Raw genomic sequence first — 23,766 nt, 5'->3', positions numbered from 1 at the left:
CACAATAATATGAGCTAATTGCAAGGCACTTCTAAACCACTTATGACACACTTTTAAATAATTTTCTACAGCCTTAGCAAAGAAGTTACTTCCTGTCAGAACCAGATGGAGCTCCAATCTGGATCTGAGAAACAAAAATCCAAATCATCCTCCCATCATTGTCATAACCCATTCATTGGCCTCTTTCCATATCAGTTAAAGCTGAATATATCTTAAACACAGCACCTTTCCCCGCCAAAGCTCCAGGAGCACAGAATGACTCCACATCAGCCATTTTGGTTTAGTTGCAGCAGTCTTAATGGCTAGTGTGGTAAAAAAAATAAGGGTCAACATAAGGAATGTCCACCCACTGTGCAATCTTTCTGTGACAATTTCAATGATTTCTAGATTTTTTTCCCAAGGAAAATAAACTTATTAATATTTTTTTTGCCAGGCATATAAAACTGTATTCTCTACCAGGCAAGGCAGGCCTACACAACTCATTGAGGGGAAAGGGCCACATTGATAAATTAAAAATCCTCATGGGCCACAAATACCGGAAGTGCTGATCAGCTGTTCCACAGCTAGCAGAGCAGCAGAAGTGCTGGAACTGATGGTGGTTGCTTTAAAGTTACCAGTTTTTAGAAAACGTCAGCGGACCATACAGGGCCACTTGGCAGGCTGCATGTGGCCCACAGGCTGTATGCTGTGCAGGCCTGCAGTAAGGTAGAGCTTGGAACAAATACAAAATTCTGGGCATGATTTTCATTTGAACAGTGGCAATTCTCTGTAAGAGAATAAGCTTCTTCTTTCTCCACACAGAAGGATCTCTTTTAATATCTTTCCATATATGGCTGTAATTATAAATCAATATTTTGTCAAGTTTCTTGGGAACCAGATTATGCATATTTACATTTAAGCCTGCCACTTTTGAAATCATCCTAAATGGTTATGTCTTGCTTGGTGCTCTCAGATACGACCATAAAGATCAAGTAAACATTTATGCATCTCAACACTTAGTCCTTCAAACTACAATCTAGGCTCAGCTTAGATGCTAAAGGTTCAATAGCAAGTGCAAACAAAAGTGGGTAGCCTTGCTTTTTCCCTCCAAAAAACAGGAATGGCTCTTCTTTGTTCAACTAACTCTTATATGGGCAGAACTGATGGAGTAAATCTGATTTAACACATGAAGGAATTTACATCCTATCTCTAACTTGTCAAGTAGCAGTAAAACATTGACATTCAAACGGTGGATTTGAATAAAGACAGGAAAGATCAAGCCATAATTCTCTCTCTTGATGTGGAAAAGGTTTTTGATGAAATCCATAGGCAATATATGTATGCTACATTTGGATTTCCCAAAGGATTCTGAAAATGAGTCCAGATTCTCTATGCAGCCCCCAGAAGATGAAGATCTTCTGATGACGGTCTTTTTCACTAAACAGGGATGTCTCCTTGGCTTGGGCTATTATTAGACAGAACTATAATATTCATGGTTTTTTTGCACAACCCACTACCATATAAATTGTCAATGTATGGTGATTGTATTTTCTTATGTCTGAACTTCATACTTCAATTTTGGTTCTGATGTGCTTGATTCATGCATCTGAACAAGCTGCAGAATATTCTGTTAACTGGTTTAGGTGAGAATTAATGCCAATAAGCAAAAATGTGTTTTTTTCATATAGTAATTCTCTTTTTTGTATACGTACTGACTTTATTAACTATTACGATACTCTTATTCCTTGGGATATTCAAGTAATTACATTAAATGTGAATAAATTATACAAAGATATTTCCTTGGCTGATGGGAAGTTTTAAGCCCTGAGAGTGTAAACCCTTTGGAATAAAGTAAACTTTAAAAATGAATGCAATTCCCAGGTTATTTTATATTTTACATGGAATTCCCATATTCATATCTGGAAAAACTTTTCAAAAACTCAATTCACTGTTCTGTAGATTTCTATGGGCTTCTTCAATTCTGGAAATGTCTTTGAAAAAGCTGTATTGCCAGTTATATGAGGATTTTGGTTTTCCAAATCATGAATTATATTATGCTTATTTCTTCACTATTATCCAATTTCGGATGGTTTCACTTAATGCAAATTCTCCTTCCTGGGCCCTTTTGGAATGCTCACATGTAGTCTCTTTAATTACTGGGCTGTTTGTTCAAAATGTAATTAGATGCTATCTCCCATCACTATTACACTGACTAAAAATTGCAATACATAATTTCTGAAAAACTGCATTTTGATCCTTTTTCTCACATAATACTGAGCTACAGGGATAATCCAGGTCTTAAAAATGATTTTAAATTTCCTGTTTATATGGAAGATTTGGATGGGTGGTGGGATTTTTATTTTAGAACAATCACTGTATGATGAGTTTTAATCATTTTCTTTGTTAAAAAATGAGTAACATTAGTCTGTTGCCACTCACTGGCACTACTGACAACTGCAACATCTATTGACATTTCACTTTGGACCAGTGGTATTTTCAGCTTCAGAGATACCTAAATTATTAAAAGTGATTGCTAAATCTTATGAAACAAAGCCAACAACTGATATAAACATTTGTTTATAAATCAATTTCATATGCAATTTATAAAGAATGAAGAACCCCGTTTTCTCTAAACAGGAAACAGACTTAATGTCTGAATCAAAAATGTCAGGAGAACTTACTTATTTTAAAAAAAGTGTATTTGGAGTTATTGGATCCCCCTGTGCTTGTACAGGAAAGGTATGAATAAATCTTTGTGCTGCAGTTGCAGTGAGACTAAAATGATTGTTAAAAGAGATGTTTGTGCCACGGCCAACAACGTTATTCTCCAGGAAGAATTCATAACACATATTAATTTGAGGGAGGATATGGTATTTTCAGATATCCATGCAAATGTGTGTGCAAGAGCTTTAACTTCTGCCTCTGGAGAGATGCAAAAGCGCTCTCCAATAGGATGAGGCCAGTCTCCCTCCGCAGCCCCCGAAGGCCTCGAGGCCCCGCCAGGCCTCAGGATTCGGCTCCCCCAATCCCCCCTGCTCGGCTTCAGCCACGGCTTCCTCCAATCCTATCCCGAACCGAGGGTGTCTGCGCCTCACTTCCCAGAAGAGGGGATAAGCGGAGCTACGGAGCCCCCCGACTCATGGGGGCCTCTCGCAGAGAGCCCCCTGGAGCACCAGGCGGCACCCAGGCCACCCCTCCGCCTCGCCCCACAAGCCGCCGAGGGCCGAACTGGAGGGCCAAGCTCCGAAGCCCCCCCCGATGGCATCAAGGGAGCCCCCAGGTCGGGGGGGGGGGGCGTCCGGCAAGGCTGTTCCTCAGGCGAGGCAGAGCTTCCCGCCACTCCCGGGGACGGAAAGGCCGACTCCACGCTTCCCGCGGGGCTCTTTCCGCTCTCGGCCCCCGCGGGGCCTCTGCTCAGCCCGCAGGTTCGGTCTGAGGCCCGGGCAGCCGAACGCCGCCTCCTTCCGCGACCCCCGGCGGGCCGCTCACCCGCTCCCGCGCCCCGGCCTCGCCCGACCCCCGAGGCCTGCCCTGGGAGGCCGCCGCTGCCCAGCCCGCCCTTTTCTGCAGCCCTCCATCCCAGCGCTCGGCGAGCCCCCTGTTGTCAAAGCAGACTACCGCGTCACGCGGAGCTCCGGTCAAGGCGGCGGGCAGCTCCGGCAGGCAAGGCCGAGGCGCCTCCGGCCTGGCCCGGCCCGGCCCGGCCCGGCCCGGCCGGGCCAAGCAGCCGCAGCGCCCCCCCCCCGACTGCCCGCCCGACTCACATCTGGCTGACCAGTTTCTGCCGGAAGTTGGCGCTGCGCCAGTCGTTTTCCTCCATGCCGCCGCCGCCGCCGCCGCCCGCTGCTGCCGGCGCGTGAGCCAGAGCGCCTCCGCCAGCGGCCGCCGGAAGTCGGTGGGCGGTGCTGCGCAGGCCGGATACCGCTCGCAGGGCGAGCCGGGAAGTGGAGTTCCGCAGACGCTCCGGGGCGCGTGCGCACCGCGGCGCTTGCTTCCGCCAAGGCCGGTCCTCCCGCCGGGCGGCGGCCACGAAACCGGGCCGGGCGGAGCTCTTCCGGCGTCGGGCGGCCCCGGCGGGAGCCCCGGAGCGCCGGGGCCAGGCCCGCCGCGGGAGCCCCTGGTCTCGGGCCAGGTAGGGGCGGCCTAGGCCGCTTGGCTCGCGGAGGGGCGTGGGGGCCTGCGCTGGCGTCTGCGGCGCCCTTTCTGCACGGGGGCTCCAGGGGGCCCGGCTTCCAGCGGGAGAGCCTGGGGGGTCTGGGCGCCCCTTCCTCCCTCCCTCCGATGGGCGCTGTGGGGCAGAGCCGGAGCCCAGCAAGGCCGCCCGCCGGTGCTTCAGGGCGCCCCGCCACGAGGGCGGCGGGTGGCGCTGCTCCGAGCCCGGCCTCCTCGCCTCGCCTGGGGGATTCCCGGCCTCGGGCGCGGGCTGGCGAAATTGGGGCTGCGCCAGCCGCCTGACCCCGGGCTCGCGACGGCGCTGTGCCGAGGGCGGAAGCGCGGCCTGTAGGAGGGCAGCGGGTCAGGCGTCGGTGAGGGGACGCGCGGTTCTCTCCTGAAGAGCTGCTCGACTCGCGGGCGGCTTCCTCGCTCCCTGTGCTGTGCAGCGAGTTGCCCCCGATCGGAGTTTGTAGGCCTGGGCCGCTTTCGGAGGGGTGGACTTCAACTCCCAGAATTCCCCCGCCAGCAGGTAGCAGAGCTGGCGGGGGAATTCTGGGAGTTGAAGTCCACCCCTCCGAAAGCGGCCCAGGCCTACAAACACTGCGCTAAACGACCCTGTGGTCCTTTCTGGCACGACGTAACGAGTGTGGCTGTTGCCTGGCACGGAGGCCCTAGCCGGTTTTCAAGCTGCCCGCGGGACGGGTGACCGGCCCTGCTGGCTGACCTGTCGCTCGGAGCACTATTCCGAAGTCCCACAGCAGCCTGCCCAAGAGGTCGGTGAGCCAGAGGAGCGGTGCGAGGTGAATCAGGAGGCCCCCAACTCGCGCGCCGCCCCTCCTCCACGCCGTCAGCCTGGGCTGCTTTTTAGATCTGGGCCCATGCTCTTCCAGAATAACGCTAGAGCTGGGCCCAGGAACAGTCTGAATGCAGGCCGCCCGGCAGCAGGGGGTGGCGAGCGGGGACATTGGGAGCTCTCCTCTGGCTGCTCCTGTGACCTGTCCCTTGGATTAAAGGCGGGGGGGGGGGGAATCTGGGCCATTTCACCAGTGCTCCCCTGTATTCCAAATCAGTAAGTGCTGCGAGGGAAGGCACCTGGGATGCCCTGAATGGTGTTGGGTAAAATGGTGGCACTCCTCCAAACTAATGAAACCAGTAGAAAGTACAGCCATACAAACCTTTGTCTGCAAATCCAGCAGAAAACTTGCAGGATACTCACTGGGGACAGAGCCACCAACAAACAGCTCTGAACCTGGCTCAGAACTCAGGCATGCACTCTCTTCAGATACAGGGCTAGTCCTTTTTTATAAGACAGGAGTAGTGCTATCTTAGAAGACCATAAGACATGTGTTTAAAAACGGGTCTAGTGCTCTTCCAGAAGAGAGCTATGCCTCTGCAAAATGCTGGTCAGGCATGACATGAGCATTTGCCTCTGTGGAAACCAGGTGTCCATCCTCCCCTGGAGACTAAGCCAAGATGGCTCGGGGGGCAGGGCCCATTGACCAAAGAGGAAAAGATGGACCTACAGCAGCCTAATCCCAACCCCTGACTCCATCATCCCCACTATCATCAGTGAGGTGTCATATGTTGTTTGTACTACAAGGCTTGGGTCAGGAGAAGGGGGAAAACACTGTAACACCAAAACAGCTAAAGACAAATTTAGGCTGCCTCTGAGGCAGGATGGGGCTGAGCCAAAGACCATACAAGTGGTAGGCAAAGCATCTTTTGTTTCATGGGCCACCCGATATGAGCCCATTGAGTCACCTTGTCTTCCACACTTCTTATAGCCACAAAACCATTGATTTGTTAGTTGGTGGGATGATTAGAGTATGACTGCCTTGGGTTGTCTTTTTGTGACAAAATAGTTGGATTCCATTCATCTCCTCTTTGCTGTAGAGAAGAACCTGCAATTCGTGTTCATGGCAACAGGCAACAAAGATTTTGAGTGAGGGAATCAGCCTAAGTTAACTGAAACAAATTGCTCCTTAGGGATCCGATTCCCAAAGACCTTCTGCCCAGGATGGCGGACGAGCAGGAGGAAATGCAGCCCCTCAAGATCCCTCTGGAGCCCCTCATCAAGAAGTGTTCCAGCAAGACGTACCATAGCGCTGGACACTCCCAGACACTGCTGAGTGGCTTGGGAGCTCTCCGGGACCGTGGCGTCCTCTTTGATGTTGTCCTGCATGTGGAGGGGAAGACCATTGAAGCTCATCGCATCCTTCTGGCTGCGTCGTGTGATTACTTCAGGTCTGTGCCTGTCATCAAACTAAAACCTGACACTACTGGATACTGAGCAATGGAAAAGTAAAACCCAGGTTTTTGAAACTGGCAAATTCTGACTTTTGTATGCTTGATGATTAAACAAAGCTGCATCTAATTTGATCTCTATCAGACCAAATTTAGCATTTGTCTTTTCACTTCTTACCTATAACCCACACAGCAAGTTCTGCGCATTTAAGGAGTGTTTGCAAGCCACTCAGATACTGCTTGTTCCATTCCTTTGACAAGTACTATGTTCGTGTATCTCTTTACAAACTTCTGCAATAGAATCAGCCAAAGGGAGCATTAGGAAGCCAGTTCTCTTCTCTGTGCAGGATGTTAAAGCGTCCTGACATGGCTGCCCAGCCTCTATTTAGACAGCTTTACCTAAGAAGAACCCACAACTAATTAAATCAGTCTGTTCTCCTATTTAAACAGCTCTCACAATGGACATGTTGAACTACAATATGCTTCCCTGAAGTTCCGGCAACCTAGTTGTAGTGCAGTTCCCTGGAGCAAAACAGAGCATTAACTCTACTCCATCTTCAGTTATGAGGACTGTAATCATGCCTCCCTTTAATCTCCAGACTAAACATACTTTGTTCCTCACACAACTTGGTTTTCAGCCTTCTCCCCACCAGCAATCCCGGCAGCTCTTCTCTGGATGTGCTGCAATCTGTCAGTGTCCCCCTTAAAATGCCAGGCTCAGGATTGGGCACAGGACTGCAAATGCTTGACAAGCCTCACCTACACAGAATAAAGTCAAATGTTTATTTCCTGTACTCTGAGCATTGTGCATCTGTTAACGCAACCTAAGTTTGCATTAGCTTTTTACAAAGCTGAATCGCGTTTCTGGTTCAGGTTGTTACTTACTAAGGCCACGGATTCTGTTCACTTGTACTGCGTCTCTGCTAGGTCATCCTGGTCTTACTCTGGCTCTCTGCTATTGCTTAGCAAAGATGATGGTTCAGAGAAAAAGCCCAAACACGACATGTTGGTTTTATGCAGAGGTGGTGATGTTAAGGATCCCAGCCTGACATATCTTCTCAAACACATGCATGAGTGGACCGTAAGAGTAGGATTCTTTCAACCTAGCCTACGTCAGCACATCTCACCTTGCCATCTTTGGAGGAAATAGGGCTGCACAAGGATGAGTTTAAAGAATGCATTATGGAATATTGTCCATTATACTTTTAATTGTGAACATAGTCTGGAGGAATAACTGAAAGAAGATCTTTCCTTTTATAGGGGAATGTTTGCTGGGGGACTCAAAGAAATGGAACAGGAAGAAATTCATATTCAGGGCATATCTTATAATGCCATGTGTAAAATCCTGAACTTCATATATACTTCGGAACTGGAACTTGGCCTAAACAATGTGCAAGAAATTCTAGCTGCATCCTGTCAGCTCCAGGTGAGCTTTGGCGGCTCTGAAAGATGTGAGATGTGCTGGGGAAGTATGACAGCGTCTTCGTTTATTAAGGGATGTCAGATGGCTTTTTAGACCCGTGCTCTGCAAAGCAGCACACTTTGCAAGAATAGCACTGTGAGCAATAGATAGTCGATACAGGCGTAGGGGATATTTCTAGCACATGAGCCAGTGGTGTAATCAAAATTGCCTTAAAGTTTTGGGCCTTTTAAGTTCCTTTAAATAATACAGTAGTAAGAGAGAGCCCCAAGCCCAGTGGGATCCTGTTGAACTCTGGCAATCTACCTCAGGAGTGTAGGTTCCCCCCCAGCATCTATTTGTGGCCCATATAATAGCCCTTTCAACCTCCCAGTTTGGATCACCAAGCCACTTGGATCTTGCATGGTAAAAAGAGAAGGTGTGGACCCAGGCTCCCAAAGATTGCCTTTTCTTGACCTCCTTGATCTTTGGGTGGGCAAAAAGCAGGGCCACCACAATGGATCTCACCATATGGGCAGAATTAGATAACCCACATGCTTTTTCTATAACAGTATTTTCAGTTGAGCATGAACATGGGTTGGCAGCTGGTAAAAATGCTGCAGTATGTTTGGAGAGCCTGGCCCTTCTCCAGAGAGTCACATTGCACATTGGTGAAAAATTCCAAGCTGTGTCCAGAGGATGCTACAGGTAAAGCCTTTATAATAATCTGGCTTGGAGACATCTTGGGGGCCTGCTGTGGGTCAAAGGGTGCTGTATGCTGAAGCAGTGCAGAGGCAGCCTGGAGACTGGCTGCATAAGGATTTGCAAGGAGAATGTCTTGAAGTGGGAAGGGGCTCTTGGACCTGGGGAAGGGAGGCCAGGGAGTGGAAGGATTGGCCCAAGAAGGGATGGGGCAGGGAGTTGATTGGTAGAAGGAGATGTGGCAGGAGACAAGAGGTGGGCCATTCTCAGGGAAGATGCATTTGGGGCCTTTTCAGCTGGCTGGGCTCAGCCCTGATGCCAGGTCAGGAGATCCTCAGCAGTTCTGGGCTCCAGTTGCTGCTACTAAATGCCAGGTCAACTTGTAATAAGACATCCCTCATCCAGGATCTCACCACAGATGAGAGGGTCAATCTGGCATGCACAAACGAACTGGGATGGACACGGGGTGTTCCCCTCTCAGAAGATGTACCTACCTGGGTTTCAGGTGTGGCATCAACTGCAGCTCCAAGCAGCGGTGAACTGTTATTGTCCAAGAGCCTCTTGTGACAGTCAGAGGCACTGCCCCACAAATTGCTCGGTGTGAGACCCTGTTTGTGAGGTTCGCTCTAGGGAGCAGATGAGATGGCTGCCTGAGCTGCTTGATTCTGTGTGGGGATTGGGTGGCGGAGTTTCCCTGGCTTATGGTGCTGAGGGACTTCAGCTTTCCATCCCTTGGCAGCTCAGGCATTCGTGGCCACCATAGACCTGATTCACGTCATTGAGGGATCTGGGTGTTATCTTGAGATGGTGTCTGAATGTGGGGAATGATTGTGTTTGTGAAACGGGCGGCCATATAAATTGATTAAATAAATAAATAAAATTAACATCTACCCCTTGTCTTGGTCAGACCATTCTCTGATTGCTCTGGATCCCTTTGGTGTGGCTCCCCACACCAGGGAGGTAGGTCCTATTCAGTCAGTCTGCCCCAGGCACCTGAAGGACTCACCTGGGTTTCAGAGGGAATTCCCTGAGGCTCTACTGCAGAATTTAAAGCGAGCCTTAGTCACTACTTAGAATGAGAAGGCAACAGTGGCCTTGGATCAGATTACACCTATGGGCCTCTCCCTGTTCGTGGATTTCATAGAGCTCCCTGGTTTTCAGAAGAGCTCTGGGAAATGAAACAACAGAAGAGACACCCAGAGTGCCACTGGAGAAAGACGAATGACTGACTGAATGTGTGTAAGAGCCTATATTAAGGACTACATTGTGGTGATAAAGGCAACAAAATGTAATCATTTTTCCATTCTTATTCCATCTGCTGAGTGCTAACCAACAGCCCTGTTTGAGGTGACCTGGTCTGTACTAGGGAGGAAAGGGTGAGAGGAATATCTGTAGAGCTGCTGTGGGGACTATTCTAAGCCCTTGGTAGATAAAATCACTTGGCTCCTGTCTAAGCTTGGCTCCAGTTATGTATGTTCTCTCGAAGTGACTCGGGCACAATCTGGTTTATTTATCTGGGAAGAGTGTGAGCCTGTGAGTCTCAAGGAAGTGGACAGGGTTCACAGTTGTGTGTCTATCTGTTAATTAGATTCATCTCCCCCATGGTTCGTCAAGGACTCCAGGGAGACAATGAGGGGTAGGACCCAAGCAGTGATGAATTTATCCTTGAGTGAGGGAGTAGCTTCATGAGCACTTATAGGGGCAGTGGTCCATCGCTTCCTCAAGAAACCATCACTGGACCAACAGTGCTAGATAATTTCAGAGGGTCCTGGAGGAATCAGATGCATCTGGATCCCCTAACCCTGGGTATGGCATTGATGGGAGTAGTGCATCCATCCTGGCCCTCCTGGAGGTTTTTGATACTATCAGTTTTGGCATCCTGGACCAGCTCAGGGTGTTGGGAGTGGGGAGCATTGGTACGTGCACCAATTGTGCCTGTTTTTGGATCGAAAGGCCCTGTTCATAGTCACTCATACCCCACATTTGGACTATTGCAATAAGCTGTACGGGAATCTGCCTGTAGAAAGCATTCAGAAGCTACAGCTGGCCCAGAATGTGGCAGCACAAGTGGTTATGGGTACATCTTGGTATGCCCACGTAGCACCACTGCATGAGCTGCACTGGATACCAACAGTCTTCTAAGTGCAAATCAAGGTGCTGCTGTTAACCTATAAAGCCCTTCATGGTACAGGGACAATCATCTGTGTCTGGTTATCTCTTCCCATCCTATATGTTATAACAGAACAGGCATGCTTCTGGTCCTATCAGTCAAGGAATGCCACCTTATAGGAGCCAGAGAGCTAGTATGGTCTAGTGGTTAAGGCATCAGGCTAGAAACCAGGAGACCAGGAGTTCTAGTCCTGCCTTGGGCACGAAGCCAGCTGGGTGACTCTGGGCTGGCCACTCTCTCTCAGCCCTAGGAAACAGGCAATGGCAACCCACTTCTGAAATCTTGCCAAGTAGCCATTAAGGAAGCCCTAAAGACCTTGTTCTTTTCCCGAGAGCTGAGCCAGGAAGTGAGATAAGCCTGCTGTACAATATGATTTGTATGTTTTTCTTTATTACATTTTATTTTTTTTATCATTTTCCTTGCACTGGGTGATTTTAATCCTTGTTACCAACCCAGAGTTGCCTGGCAACTGGTAACACTAAATTGTTAATTTCAAAGGGAGAGGGATGCCATCCAACAGAATTACTTCTTCACCATGCTTCAGATTAGTTGACTTCCCAGCAGTATTCAGAATCTGGGTTACATTTGCATTTGTTTCCTCCTATAGATTCAGTGTTGTATATTCGGCATGCTCATTATCAAAGCTCTTGGTGGTGATCTTGTAACATGTTTAGTGTTCATACAGATACCAAAGAATTGACACCATGGAAATCTGCTCTTACAGGTGAAACTCGAAAAATTAGAATATCGTACAAATGCTCATTTATGCCAGGAAGGCAACTCAAAAGGTGAAACCAATATATGAGATAGACGCATTACATGCAAAGTGAGATATGTCAAGCCTTACTTTGGTATAATTGTGATGATTATGGTGTACAGCTTATGAAAACCCCAAATTCACAATCTCAGAAAATTAGAATATTACATGACATCAATAACACAAGGATTGGAAATAGAACAATATCGGACCTCTGCAAAGTATAAGCATGCATATGTACTCAGTACTTGGTTTGGGCCTCTTTTGCAGCAATGACTGCCGCAATGCAGCGTGGCACGGATGCTATCAGCCTGTGGCACTGCTGAGGTGTTATGGAAGACCAGGATGCTTCAATAGCGGCCTTCAGCTCCGCTGCATTGTTCAGTCTCATGTCCCTCATCTTTCTCTTGGCAATGCCCCATAGATTCTCTATGGGGTTCAGGTCAGCCGAGGTTGCTGGCCAATCAAGCACAGTAATCCCATGGTCATTGAACCAGGTTTTGGTACTTTTGGCAGTGTGGGCAGGTGCCAAGTCCTGCTGGAAAATGAAGTCAGCATCCCCATAAAGCTCGTCTGCGGAAGGAAGCATGAAGTGCTCCAAAATCTCCTGGTAGATGGCTGCGTTGACCCTGGACTTAATGAAGCACAGTGGACCAACACCAGCAGATGACATAGCTCCCCAAATCAACACAGACTGTGGAAACTTCACACTGGACTTCAAGCATTGTGCATTGTGTGCCTCTCCATTCTTCCTCCAGACTCTGGGTCCTTGGTTCCCAAATGAGATGCAAAAGTTGCTCTCATCAGAAAAGAGGACTTTGGACCACTGGGCAACAGACCAGTTCTTTTTTTCTGTAGCCCAGGTAAGACGCTTCTGACGTTTGTTGTTCAGGAGCGGCTTGACAAGAGGAATACGACATTTGAAGCCCATGTCCAGGATCCGTCTGTGTGTGGTGGCTTTTGATGCACTAACTCCAGCCTCAGTCCACTCCTTGTGAAAGTCCCCAACACTTTTGAATGGCCTTTTCCTGACAATGCTCTCCAGGCTGCGGTCATCCCTGCTGCTTGTGCACCTTTTTCTTCCACACTTTTCCCTTCCACATAACCTTCTATTGATGTGCTTTGATACAGCACTTTGGGAACATCCAACTTCTTTTGCAATTACCTTTTGGGGCTTTCCCTCCTTATGGAGGGTGTCAGTGATGGTTTTCTGCACAACTGTCAGGTCAGCAGTCTTTCCCATGCTTGTGATTCCTACTGAACCAGCCTGAGAGACCATTTAAAGGCTCAGGAACCCTTTGCAGGTGTTACGGATTCATTAGCTGATTAGAGTGGGACACTTTGAGCCTAGAATATTGAACCTTTTCACACTATTCAAATTTTCTGAAATTGTGAATTTGGGGTTTTCATAAGCTATACGCCATAATCATCACAATTATACCGAAGTAAGGCTTGGCATATCTCGCTTTGCATGTAATGCGTCTATCTCATATATTGGTTTCACCTTTTGAGTTGCCTTACTGACATAAATGAACATTTGCATGATATTCTAATTTTTCGAGTTTCACCTGTAGATTGGATCCAAGGTGTTTTCTTCCTGTTCTACTCTTGCTGATCCATATTGCTAGGCCTTGATGCTTGAAATGGCCACTTCTTAGAAAGTTTGGTTAATTGTCTTTTTCTTGCATGAATGTTCCATGGCTAATAAATTTTTGTCTTCAGCCTTGTCTCAACCCACCAAATAGATAATTTTTGCTATAGTGGAACTTACAAATTAAGTATATTTTGATCCAGTCTATGAACTCATCAGAAACGTGGTTATAGAGATTAGGTATATTATTTTGAAGGCCCAGAATTGCTGCTTCTCATAGCACATTCGTATCCATTCATGCCTTTCTCCTTTATAGATCTCTGAGATCATCAAGTTCTGCTGTGATTTCCTCATGCTCTGGGTGGATGATGAGAACATTGTAGATATGTACAGACTGGCTGATCTCTTTGACTTGAGTTACCTGACAGAGAAGCTGGACTCCTACTTTCTGAAAAACTTTGTTACTTTCTCAAAGACAGAAATGTACCGCCAACTACCCCTGGAGAAAGTCTATACCCTCCTCAACAGTAACCTCTTGGAGGTGAACTCTGAGAATGAGGTCTATGAAGGTGCCCTCCTTTACCATTACACACCAGAGCAACTGGAGACAGATCAGGTTTCATTGATGGAGTCTCCTAAGTTGCTGGAGACAGTCCGTTTTCCTCTGATTGAATTCCATATTCTGCAGAGACTTCACAACAAGTTAAGTACATGTCCATTAAAAGAGACAGTGGCTAATGCACTAATGTACCATAAGAATGAGTGCCTCCAGCCAGTGCTTCAGAATATGCATACACAATTGAGGTCTGAGTTCCAATGTGTGGTAGGCTTTGGAGGGATGCATTCAACCCCATCTACTGCCCTCAGCAACCAAGCCAGGTACTTGAACCCATTTTTAGGAGAATGGAGACATTTCACAACAGCCTTGTCTCCAAGAATGTCCAACCAGGGAATAGCTGTTCTCAACAATTTTGTATATCTGATTGGTGGAGATAACAATGTTCGAGGTTTTCGAGCAGAATCCAGGTGTTGGAGGTAAGAGAGTCCATTTCAGAAATCTATAAATGGTTAACATTTCCAATGCATGCAGTATGTTCAGCTTCAGAGGAAATAGGCATAGGGCTTTGCCACCATCCGAGAACTGCCCCAAGGCGTAGCTCGGTTACTTCAGGGTTCTTCAGGATATCTTCCTATCAGGGTGGAGCAGATTAGCAGATGCATTTTGGCAATGGTAAGTAAGATTACACAGCAAGCACAACTGTTTTAGTACTGTGCTGTTTCAACAGAGCAAAATTGGAGTGGCTGTTGTATAACAAATGGTTTAGAAGCAGCTGGTGATTGTGACATTAACAAGACTGGAGTGGCAACAGATGAGAATACAAAGACAACCTGCTGTTCAGCTGCTCAGTGGGAGCCAGTTGTGATGTGTGTAGCCAGCGCACAAGAGCTTAACCAAAGAAACACTGGCAGCCACCAGCCGTGGGACCAGCACGGGCTTAGGCTCTAAGTAGGGAAGTGGGTGGGTGGGTGGGTGAAGACTCAGATTTGCTTAAGACCCCACCCCTGTAACTTCTTCTTGGAGAGCTGTGCATCCTATTCCTTTGTAAGGTATGATCCAAGACACAATAAGTGGCTCCAGATCCAGCCCTTGCAGCAAGAGCATGCAGATCTCTGTGTCTGTGTGGTGGGCGGGGCGATCTATGCGGTGGCCGGACGCAACTACCGTGACGATCTACGGGAGGTGGAAAAATACGACCCCAAAACCAACAGCTGGGAATATGTTGCTCCTCTCCCGAAGGAGGTAAGGAGGGAGTGGCAGACAAGTGGTGGCAGGTCTTTTGCCTGAAATGGCCTAAGGAGATGAGTGCCTGCAGCCAGTCTGGCTGCCACAAGCTGCCCCAGGATGTGGGGTTGACCCATCTTGGAACACCAAAACTGGTGGGAGGTTTGCCATACTCTCTTCTCTAAAGCTGTAACTGGGGATCAGAAGTCAAGTATTAGCAGGGCACTCTTGCTCATAGTGATCAGGTTCTCTGCAACATAGACATAAATTTTATATGCACTACTGCAACTTTTCTTGTGGAGATAGCTGTGTCGGCTCAACTTCTGAAACCTCTGGTGTATGAACGGAGGGGATGGAGAAGGGAGTGAAGGAGGAAGTCCTTTTCTACCCCTACCGTGCTGCAGTTCTTTTGAGTCTTCCATGAATATCCAAGCAGACCTGGATTAATGCTTTCATAGTTTCTGTGGTGGTCTGACAAATGAGTTTGTCCTGTGTATCCTTTGATAGTCCCTCTTTGAACAAGTCTCTTATATGCCAGCCGACATCTCTAGCTAAGAGCTGAAACTCAGCAGTAGATTCACAGTCCAAACAGTTAACTTGTAGGTGCTGGATTTCACAGGTGGCGGTCACTCCTTTCACCAGATCCTTTAAATTAGCCCTCAGCCGTGCCACAAAATTAGCATAGTTGTCCGTGCTGTTGCAATTCAGCTTCCTCAGTCATTAGGTTAATATTCTATGCAGATTTAGTCAGTACGAAAATCATCAGGTCTCAGGGAGATACATAGGTCACATTGAGTGAGGAAGACAGGCAGTTTCCCATCCTGTATATCAAGCAAGGAAGTTGATATTCAGCACTGGTGGGCTGTAGCTCTCTTGGATCAAGGATCACTGTGCTGGGCTAGCAGGTCCATTTGGGTTGTCACTTGGTTCTGATAGTGAAGCAAGGCATTAGCATCTTCAACAGTTAGTGGGGTTGCAAGAGGTTCTGTAGCCATAGTTTAATTTGGTCTCCACGCAGAGGCTCTCCTTCTATAGTGATAGGAGGAAGAATGAACTTTACTTCTGTAAGACTTCACACTGGGCTTGGTTGTAAATCTCAGCTCTCTGGATACTTAACATAGGGGTTCTTAAACTTTGCAATTTTATAAAACAAAACCTTTTAATTGGAGACCATTCACTCAACCAACCCTCGCTCTCACCCACCCCCAATAAAATCAAAATCATATTTTTTATGAGATGGATGGGTTGCTTACTTTTGCATAATTTCTGGAACCTGGGTTTTATTTTGAAGATAGCCATTCTCATTCATTTCAGTCAGAAGGAAAATATATTTCTTTGCCTTAAACCAGCTTTCCTTAAACTGCTGCAACTTGCAAAACACTAGTAGACTCTTAAGTTTGCTTTTGATCACTGTCATGGCCCATCTTGTTTCTTCCTTCCAGCCTGTTAGCTCTCCCCTTGTCCATTGTGATGGTCACAGGTTTGCATAGAGACATTGGGCCTTCCAGGCATGATCATGTCTTTATAACAATTCTCAGCCATTATATAGGGCTCTGGAACTCTCCACTGCTTTGCATTCAGCATACATTGGCATCAAAATGGCAAGACTGCTTGAAAACGACTTGTGTGGAAGGCGTTCTGGCAACCCTCTCTCCTAATCACGGTTTGAGAAAGGCTGACTTATTCAGGAATTGGCTATTGGTTCTCAGACATGAATTGGCTGGATTAGTCTCTTTGGTGTAGACAGTGAGGAAGCCATATATGCACTGCAGTACATAGAAGTCTGTGCTCCAGGGTTTAAACTCTGGTTTTTCTTCCCACCTTTTCAGGTCAATGGATAGTTGGCAGTTCTCTTGATAGTCTTGGGAGACACCTGATCCATATTGACATAACAATTCTCTAGTTTAAGAACCACTTGCCAGCTATATTCTTATATGTGTCCTTTTTGTTTTTTGTTTTTTCTAAGTTTTTTGCATGGTCTCATCAGATTTTTGTGTCCATTTTTTTCCCACTGGAATTATTTGCAGTTGTGCTTTTAGTTGCTTGTTGACGAGATGGGCAGTGACAGATTTGATAAATAAATAAATAAATAAATATCTGTATTGTTGAAGGCTTTCACGGCCGCTGCGTGGCCGTGTTCTGGAAGTCTTGTTTCCTAACATTTCGCCAGCACCTGTGACCGGCATCTTCAGAGTGCAGGAGCACAGACAGGAGCAGTTCTCTCTGTGCCCAGGGTGAGGTGATCGCCATTGTGGAATCAGCCATCCGCCATCGTCATCAAATTGGTGCATCTTGTTCACCATCCTCTCTCTTTCTTTCCCCCCACCTCTCTCTTTTTCTCAGTCGTTCTTATTTTCTTTTTGTCACTAGAGTGACAAAGCTGCAGAAATCAGGAGGGAGAAGAAAAAGAAAATAAGAACGACTGAGAAAAAGAGAGAGGTGGGGGGAAAGAAAGAGGATGGTGAACAAGATGCGCCAATTTGATGACGGTGGCGGATGACTGATTCCACATTGGTGATCACCTCACCCCGGGGACAGAGAGAACTGCTCCTGTCTGTGCTCCTGCCCTCTGAAGATGCCGGTCACAGGTGCTGGCGAAACGTTAGGAAACAAGACTTCCAGAACATGGCCACACAGCCCGGAAGACCCACACCAGCCCAATAAATATCTCCTTTTATAGAAACTCCCACTCATCTTAAGCTCCTTTTCTCACTATCTTTTCCTACTCTGGCATTTTACTTACAATTCCTCTGACTTCATTAAAATGTGCTCTTTAAAACTGATTATGTTCAGTTTTAGTTTAACAGCTCCAGCATTACATGGTCATGTTCCCCAAAGTTTCTGCTACTTCCGCTTTTCAATTAGGTTTTCCCTATTAATCAAATCAAGGACAGCTGATCCTCTTGTGTCTTCTTCCACCTTTTGAAAGAGAAAGCTGTCAGGAAGAGAGATCAGAAATTCTATGGAAGGACTATCCTTAGTAGTTCGCCTCCCAATCATTACAATTTTATGCCAGCATGGGATTTTCATTGCAGAGGCAGCAGCTGATCTACTGCTTAGAACCTTATGCTTCCATCTAAAAGGGAATTCTTTACATCACAATCCATTGTAATTCAGGGACAAGGTAGCACTTCCACTTTGCCCTTGCCATGCATGGTTTTATACAACTTGACTGTGTCCCCGCTCAATTTTTTTTCCAAGTTAAAGTTCCAAATGTCCTAACCCTTTATTTTTGACTACCCCATCCTCTTTTATACTTTTGCTAACTCGATTATATAATCTTTCAAATGTGATCACAGTACTCCAAACATACACATACCATAGATTTGTTGGTTGTTTTATTTTTACTTTTTTTCCTAACAATCTCTAGCATAGGATTTGCTTTTTTCACAGTTACTGGTTAGTTAGTTGCTATTCAGTCAGTCAGTCAGTCAATCAGTCACTCTTTCTTTCTGTGTACTGCTACATTTCAAAAAGACCCCCAGCAATTTACACCATCAAAATCAAAGTACTCATAAAACAAATACTTGGCTTGTAATAAAGTTGCCCTCATTCACGATTTGATCCCTGGTGGTGTTGAGTCCAGGACAGCTCAGGAGTTCATAGTCTCCATGGCAACCATGGATTTGTCCCAAGTCATCGAAAAACCACCACATATCAGTGGCTGCACACTAGATCTGGTATATGTCTTGGGGCAGTTGTGACATGATCTGGTAGTGGAGGACATTAACACCAGTCTGATTGCCTTCCAGCTCACTGGTGTCACCCTCTCCCCTGCAGGGAGATAAGGCCTATTAGATGAACGCACCCCAGGCGAACAGTGGGCCCCATGGATTTCCAGAGGAAGCTTGAGGTTGTCTGCAGATCTGGTGGGTGGCTTGGCTGAAGCCTTAGTCGCAGCCTGGAATGGGTGGGTGGCTGGAGCCTTGGAGCATATCACCCCTACACTCTGAGGAATATTCTGGCGGATAAAGTTCCTCAGATCCACTTGGAGTTGGACTTTGACTGGGCAAGTCTGGTTGAGGTGCCTGGGGCTCAGTCTTGAGGTGCAATCAGGGATGAATCAGTGACTCTTGAGGTAACAGAGTTCTCTGCACTACCAGTTCGGCCACCTGTTTGTTAGATCCTGGTCTCTCCTGGGTTGTGAAGATGGCCCGGAAGGTCGGACCTGAGGCTATGATGTTGGCCTCTTTGAAGGTTGTTGAGAAGGTGGTCAGACTGCAGCTGCAAAGAACCCTGGAGGAAGTGAGCTGCATCTTTCTTCAGTGCATAAAGTGGCTAGACTGACGTGGGATCTAAATCGGGGTGGAGTAGAGGGAAGGGAGGGGAAGACAGGTTGGTTGTGCGTGAGATAGGTTACAAGTACCTTATAAATTAACAATTGTACTATGTTAAAAACCCGTTGTATTGGTTGAGACCTTCTGCGCTTATGCCTTTTAATAACATGTGTTAGTCAGAAAAGGTGCTACCGGATTCTTCCCGATTTTTTCCCAAGGCTAAAATGGCTATCCTCCTAAAATGTTTTCCAAGAGTAGCTTAAGGTCCACTAAGGGCACTACTGCTTAGACAGTGAAAATTTAGGAATTTTGTAAGGGGTATGGTGGGGGACAAAAAAAACATGGAGTGCAGTCTCCCTCTCTGCTACTTCTTGCTTTCTGTCCTGCTGATGCAGGTATACGCCCACGCGGGAGCCGAACTGGAGGGCAAGATCTACATCACTTGTGGGAGGCGAGGAGAAGAGTACCTGAAAGAGCTGCATTCCTATGATCCAGCAACCAACTGCTGGGACGCCTTAACTGACAGTCCCACCAGGAGAGCCTGGCATGGAATGGCTGCACTGCTGGGAAGGCTCTATGTGATTGGAGGCAGTAACAATGACTCTGGCTATAGAAGAGACGTTCACCAGGTGAGGCAACATTTGGCTAAGAGGGAAATGGCATTTGTATGTTGTTAATTAAATGTGCATGCCACTCACAGTAGCTTACAGTGATACAGAAACACGGAGCATCCAAAAACATACAAAACACTTGCATAGATTACCTGAAATCATAAACTATATGTAACACCAACAAATTAGCTAATTCACGTGGCACCCAATCATTCCCCAAATACCCTTGGAAGATTAGGATCTTTGCTGCCTCCTGGAAGATCAGCCTAGCTTAGTAAAGATGCCATGACTGAAAAACACCATGCTCTGGCTTCAAGTATTCTAGAGACAAAAAAGGAGCTGGCAGAGAACTCCATCTTGCTAGAGTTCAGCTTCAACCTGTTTTGTCCCATCCAGATGAGCAGCCTCAAAATCCCAGGACAGGACTTGGACAGCATCTCCAGCTGAACCTGGGGATGGTAAATATACAGCTATCTTCAGCATATTGATGGTAGCACACCCCAGACCACTGGATGACCTCCTTCAGTGGCTACCTATAAGCGATAAGGTGGGGAGAAGTGATCCCTGTGGCTGACTTTTTCCCTTGCCAAACTTGCAGTTGAGATAGGAATGGAGCCACTGCAGCACCATGTCCCCAAATCCCAACCTTATCAGTGTTGGAAAATACAGGGTTTCAGCCAAGCCTGCCTCACATGAGCACAAAGGGAGGGGCCACTCTGCTGCGGCCTGGCTTTGTTGCTTTGGTGGGAGGCTTGGAGCCCGCCTTTTTTCCTGTTTCCCTCATTTTCCCCCTCTCCTCCTCATGGTTTTTGTAATAATGTTTCACAACCCCAACAATCAGGCAGTTGGAGATGATGCCGTGGTCAGTGGTATCAAAAGCAGCTGAGAGATCAAGTAGGACCAAGGGAAGTGCACCATCTCCATTAAGGCCCTGACAAGGTAGCCAGTGCTGTCTCCATCCCATGCCCAGATTTGAACCTGACCAAAAAGGAACCAGAGAATTTGTTTTTTCTATAGAGTGCTCTGTGACTGAATCCTCACCAGATGTTTAAAGGAAAGGTCAGAGATTGGGCTACAGTTATCAAGAACCTCTAGATTCACTGAAGCCTCCTCCCTAAAAGTAGCATTGTTAATCTGAATCCAAATAATTAACTATCCCTGGATCAATGCAAGAGCCAGGAGGGTATGGGTGAAGCCTGCAAGTGGTAGGGGTCATATCAAAGAGCTTCCTATCCACAGGCCAAAAGGAATCCCAGATCACCAAACTAAAAGAACGCCCCGGTTACAACAGTGGGCTCCAGTAAGGACCAAGCAACATTGTTGACAAAACGCTAAGCAAAACAATTACAGCTGCCAAGCAGATGTACCTGGTCATCCCAAGAGGGAATGTACTACCCTCAGTCCGCCAATGCAGTCAGGGAGGAAATGACACTTTGTCTCTCTTGTTATCCCATCATAGGCTCAGACTTGGCTACCCACACTCGATCAGGTTCACTTGATTTTTCTCAACTGGCCCTCTCTGGGCATTATTTATGGCACTCCCAGAGCTCTTCAATAAACTAAGGCATGCCCCCAAATTGGCAGACAGAAAGGAGCCCCTCAATTTCATCAAAAACTTAGGTTGCCTCCTGCTGCCAGAGGAGGCACTCAGAAGAACTGCGGATCAAGTCATTGGGAAAATTCCCAAGTGCTCTTCAGAAACGCTCCAGATCCATCAGGTGCCTGGGACGGACCCTCCTAATAGGTCCCATAGTGCAAGGGTCCTGCTTGGGCGTTAATTGCAGTTGGACCACAAAGTATCTGGCCACAGCAATGGGCTAGATGCACTGCTCTCCACATTGGTATCACCCTGCAACTGCTCCAAGGCAAACATGAAGTGTAGCATGTGATCATCTGCATATGTCTGGCCAAAGATTACTTGGGACAAGCCCATGGTCACCAAGGAGGCCATATATTCTACAGCTTTCCCCGGCCCAATGTATGGAAATTAAAGTTATCCAGCCCCCAAAAATGCGGGAACTCCAACACCCATCCAAAGACCCAAGCAAGGGACCCAGAGAGAGAACCAACTGGGCAGCAGGATGGTCAGCACACATTAGGATGCTCTGCTTGTTCCTGCAGCCCAGCTTAATGTGCAGGCATTTACATCCCACTTCCTCAGGAATGGCATCCCATGAGAATTACATTTATGCTTTTCTGCACTTCACAGTAAAGCAAGTGCCTCACTTTCAAGATTGCACCCAAAAGCTTGACAACGCTGCTGGGTATTTCAGGTAACCCCAACCCCAGGAGTGCTTACTCCCAAGTTCAGGGAGCTGTCTCAAATCTTCTTTCTAAAATGACCAGAATCTGTACTTTTTGTTTTCTACCAGGTTGCTTACTATGCCCCAAGCACTTCTCAGTGGACGACTGTCCGTCCTCTTCAGGCCGGGCACGGGGAGCCTGGCATCGCTGTCCTGGGCCCCAAGATTTACGTCTTGGGAGGGAGATCTCATAACCGTGGGATCTGCATGGACTATGTCCACATCTATGATGCTGAGAAAGACTGCTGGGAAGAGGGTCCTCAGTTAGAGGATGACATTTCTGGGATGGCTGCCTGTGTCCTCACTCTGCCAAGGCCTGTTCTTACAGATGGCGAAAGATGTGCATCTGATGGGCAACATAAGAGACTCCAGAATTACTCAGCAGATGTTTCTGCTGAGGTCCTGAGAATATTAGATTGGGAGGAATTTGATAACTTGAATGATAATTAGCTCTTTATTCTTTTTGTGTTGGCTTTTCTTATTTGGGCTGCCATCAGAGCTCCACCAAACTGGAGGAAGCCTGATGTCATTTAGTAGTAACTGAGCAGAGTCTGCTGCAAGGAGGCCTGACAGCAATTGCAAAGGGCATTTAAAGTACAACTCATTGCTTGACCAGTGGAAAACTTTCAGAAAAAATGCAGCATATATCTTGATCAGCGAATCAGTCTTCAAATTATTTGCTGACTAGAACAAACATCTGTATACCTCAGAGGTTTGCTGGTTAAGCAGATGCATCAAATGAACTAAAAGCTTGCTTTGCTGCTTAATTCATCACAGAATCTGCAAAGATTCAGTTTGGCATGACGTTTTGGCTTTGTTGCACACAACCCTGACTCCACATCTTCACTACCTCTGAACTGCTCATGATAATCACTGTATTTCACAGAGACGGAAAGAAAAAAGGGCAGCCTGTAGTATTCTTTATTAAAAAAAAAAATCCACTGCACCAGGTATCCTGTATACTGAAGCAACCTTTGCTCTGGAGAAAACCTGTGCCTCGTATAAACTAGAGAGGGGGAAGCTGCTGGAATAAACCAAAGGATCCTGAAAAGTAGATACTGGCATATTGGAAGGATGTTGCTGCTTAATGCCTCAGAAAGAAAAAGGATGGTGGTTTCAACCCACCCTTGTCAGATACTTTTCTTCTCCTCCTCAGTGCAAAAGCACATCTTTGTGAAGAATTATTCCTTGTTTTCAGTTGTTTCTCCATCAGAATCTGTTCTGGATTTCAGAAAGTAACAGCTCAACTGTCCTGCCTACCTTCCTCAAAAAATTCCAGAATTGGTCATTGTTCCTCTTAATAAACACATTTGCTGCTGGTTTATGATTTCAAATAATGCCTACTGTGTAAATGTGTTTTGCTTATTTCTCATTGCTTCTCTGGCGCTGGGCAAAAGTCACCTTGGCAAATGAAAAATAAAGCAAGCGGCCGCCACGGGGAGAAAATCGGGCATCTCTAGCCTCGTAAATGACGGGCCCAAAGCAGGACGCGACGGGACGCGACTCTCCTCTGGAACGCGCTGACGGGGTGGCGGCCGAGCGTCATCGTGGCGCTCCCGTCCCGGACCCGCTCGGGTAACCCGGGAACGCGCCACTCCTTGACTTCCTGCCGTATTGCGCACGGCGACCGTCCCGGCGCCGCTCCGTGCAGCGCGGCCACGGGCGGCCTTCTTTCCGACTGAGCGCGAGGCGAGGCGGGAGAGCCTCCCGGCCTGCGCGGCCGCTCCCGGACTCGGCGCCGGGCCGCCCGAGAGGCTCCGGCAGCGGGCAAAGTCGAGCGAGGCCCTCAGGGCGG

At 47.3% G+C, this 23,766-nt stretch overlaps 2 protein-coding genes across 6 annotated transcripts in view; one reads left to right on the top strand and one right to left on the bottom strand.

Moving 5' to 3' along the window:
• The window catches only part of MED15 (mediator complex subunit 15), a 44,047-nt gene extending 40,147 nt beyond the window's left edge, over positions 1–3,900 (bottom strand). For 3 of the 4 annotated variants that reach the window (XM_088143722.1, XM_088143724.1, XM_088143723.1), the window contains exon 1: positions 3,744–3,900. In XM_088143722.1, coding sequence (XP_087999848.1) covers positions 3,744–3,799 — 56 coding nt within the window. In that variant the 5' untranslated portion in view covers positions 3,800–3,900. The remainder of the gene's footprint in view (positions 1–3,743) is intronic. The other variant, XM_088143725.1, reaches the window with a different exon arrangement.
• Positions 3,901–3,926: 26 nt separating this feature from the next.
• Positions 3,927–23,323, top strand: KLHL22 (kelch like family member 22). 2 transcript variants are annotated; one of them, XM_088143727.1, is made up of 7 exons: positions 3,927–4,111; positions 6,028–6,378; positions 7,639–7,804; positions 13,314–14,032; positions 14,606–14,798; positions 19,453–19,686; positions 22,041–23,323. In XM_088143727.1, exons 2-7 carry the CDS (start codon positions 6,152–6,154, stop codon positions 22,419–22,421), a joined length of 1,920 nt encoding a protein of 639 aa, XP_087999853.1. In that variant the 5' UTR covers positions 3,927–4,111; positions 6,028–6,151; the 3' UTR covers positions 22,422–23,323. The 2 variants fall into 2 exon arrangements, with proteins under 2 accessions (XP_087999853.1, XP_087999852.1); XM_088143726.1 differs by having other exon boundaries at positions 3,930–4,111; positions 6,121–6,378; positions 22,041–23,320.
• Positions 23,324–23,766: the final 443 nt, after the last annotated feature.

Source organism: Python bivittatus, unplaced genomic scaffold (genome assembly GCF_059951505.1).
Source record: "Python bivittatus isolate LINGU-HERP-01145 unplaced genomic scaffold, Pbiv_v1 ctg000390_np1212, whole genome shotgun sequence".
Lineage (NCBI taxonomy): Eukaryota > Metazoa > Chordata > Lepidosauria > Squamata > Pythonidae > Python > Python bivittatus.
The sequence above is the reverse complement of the archived record's forward strand: the minus strand, read 5'-3'. Positions and strand labels throughout refer to the sequence as shown.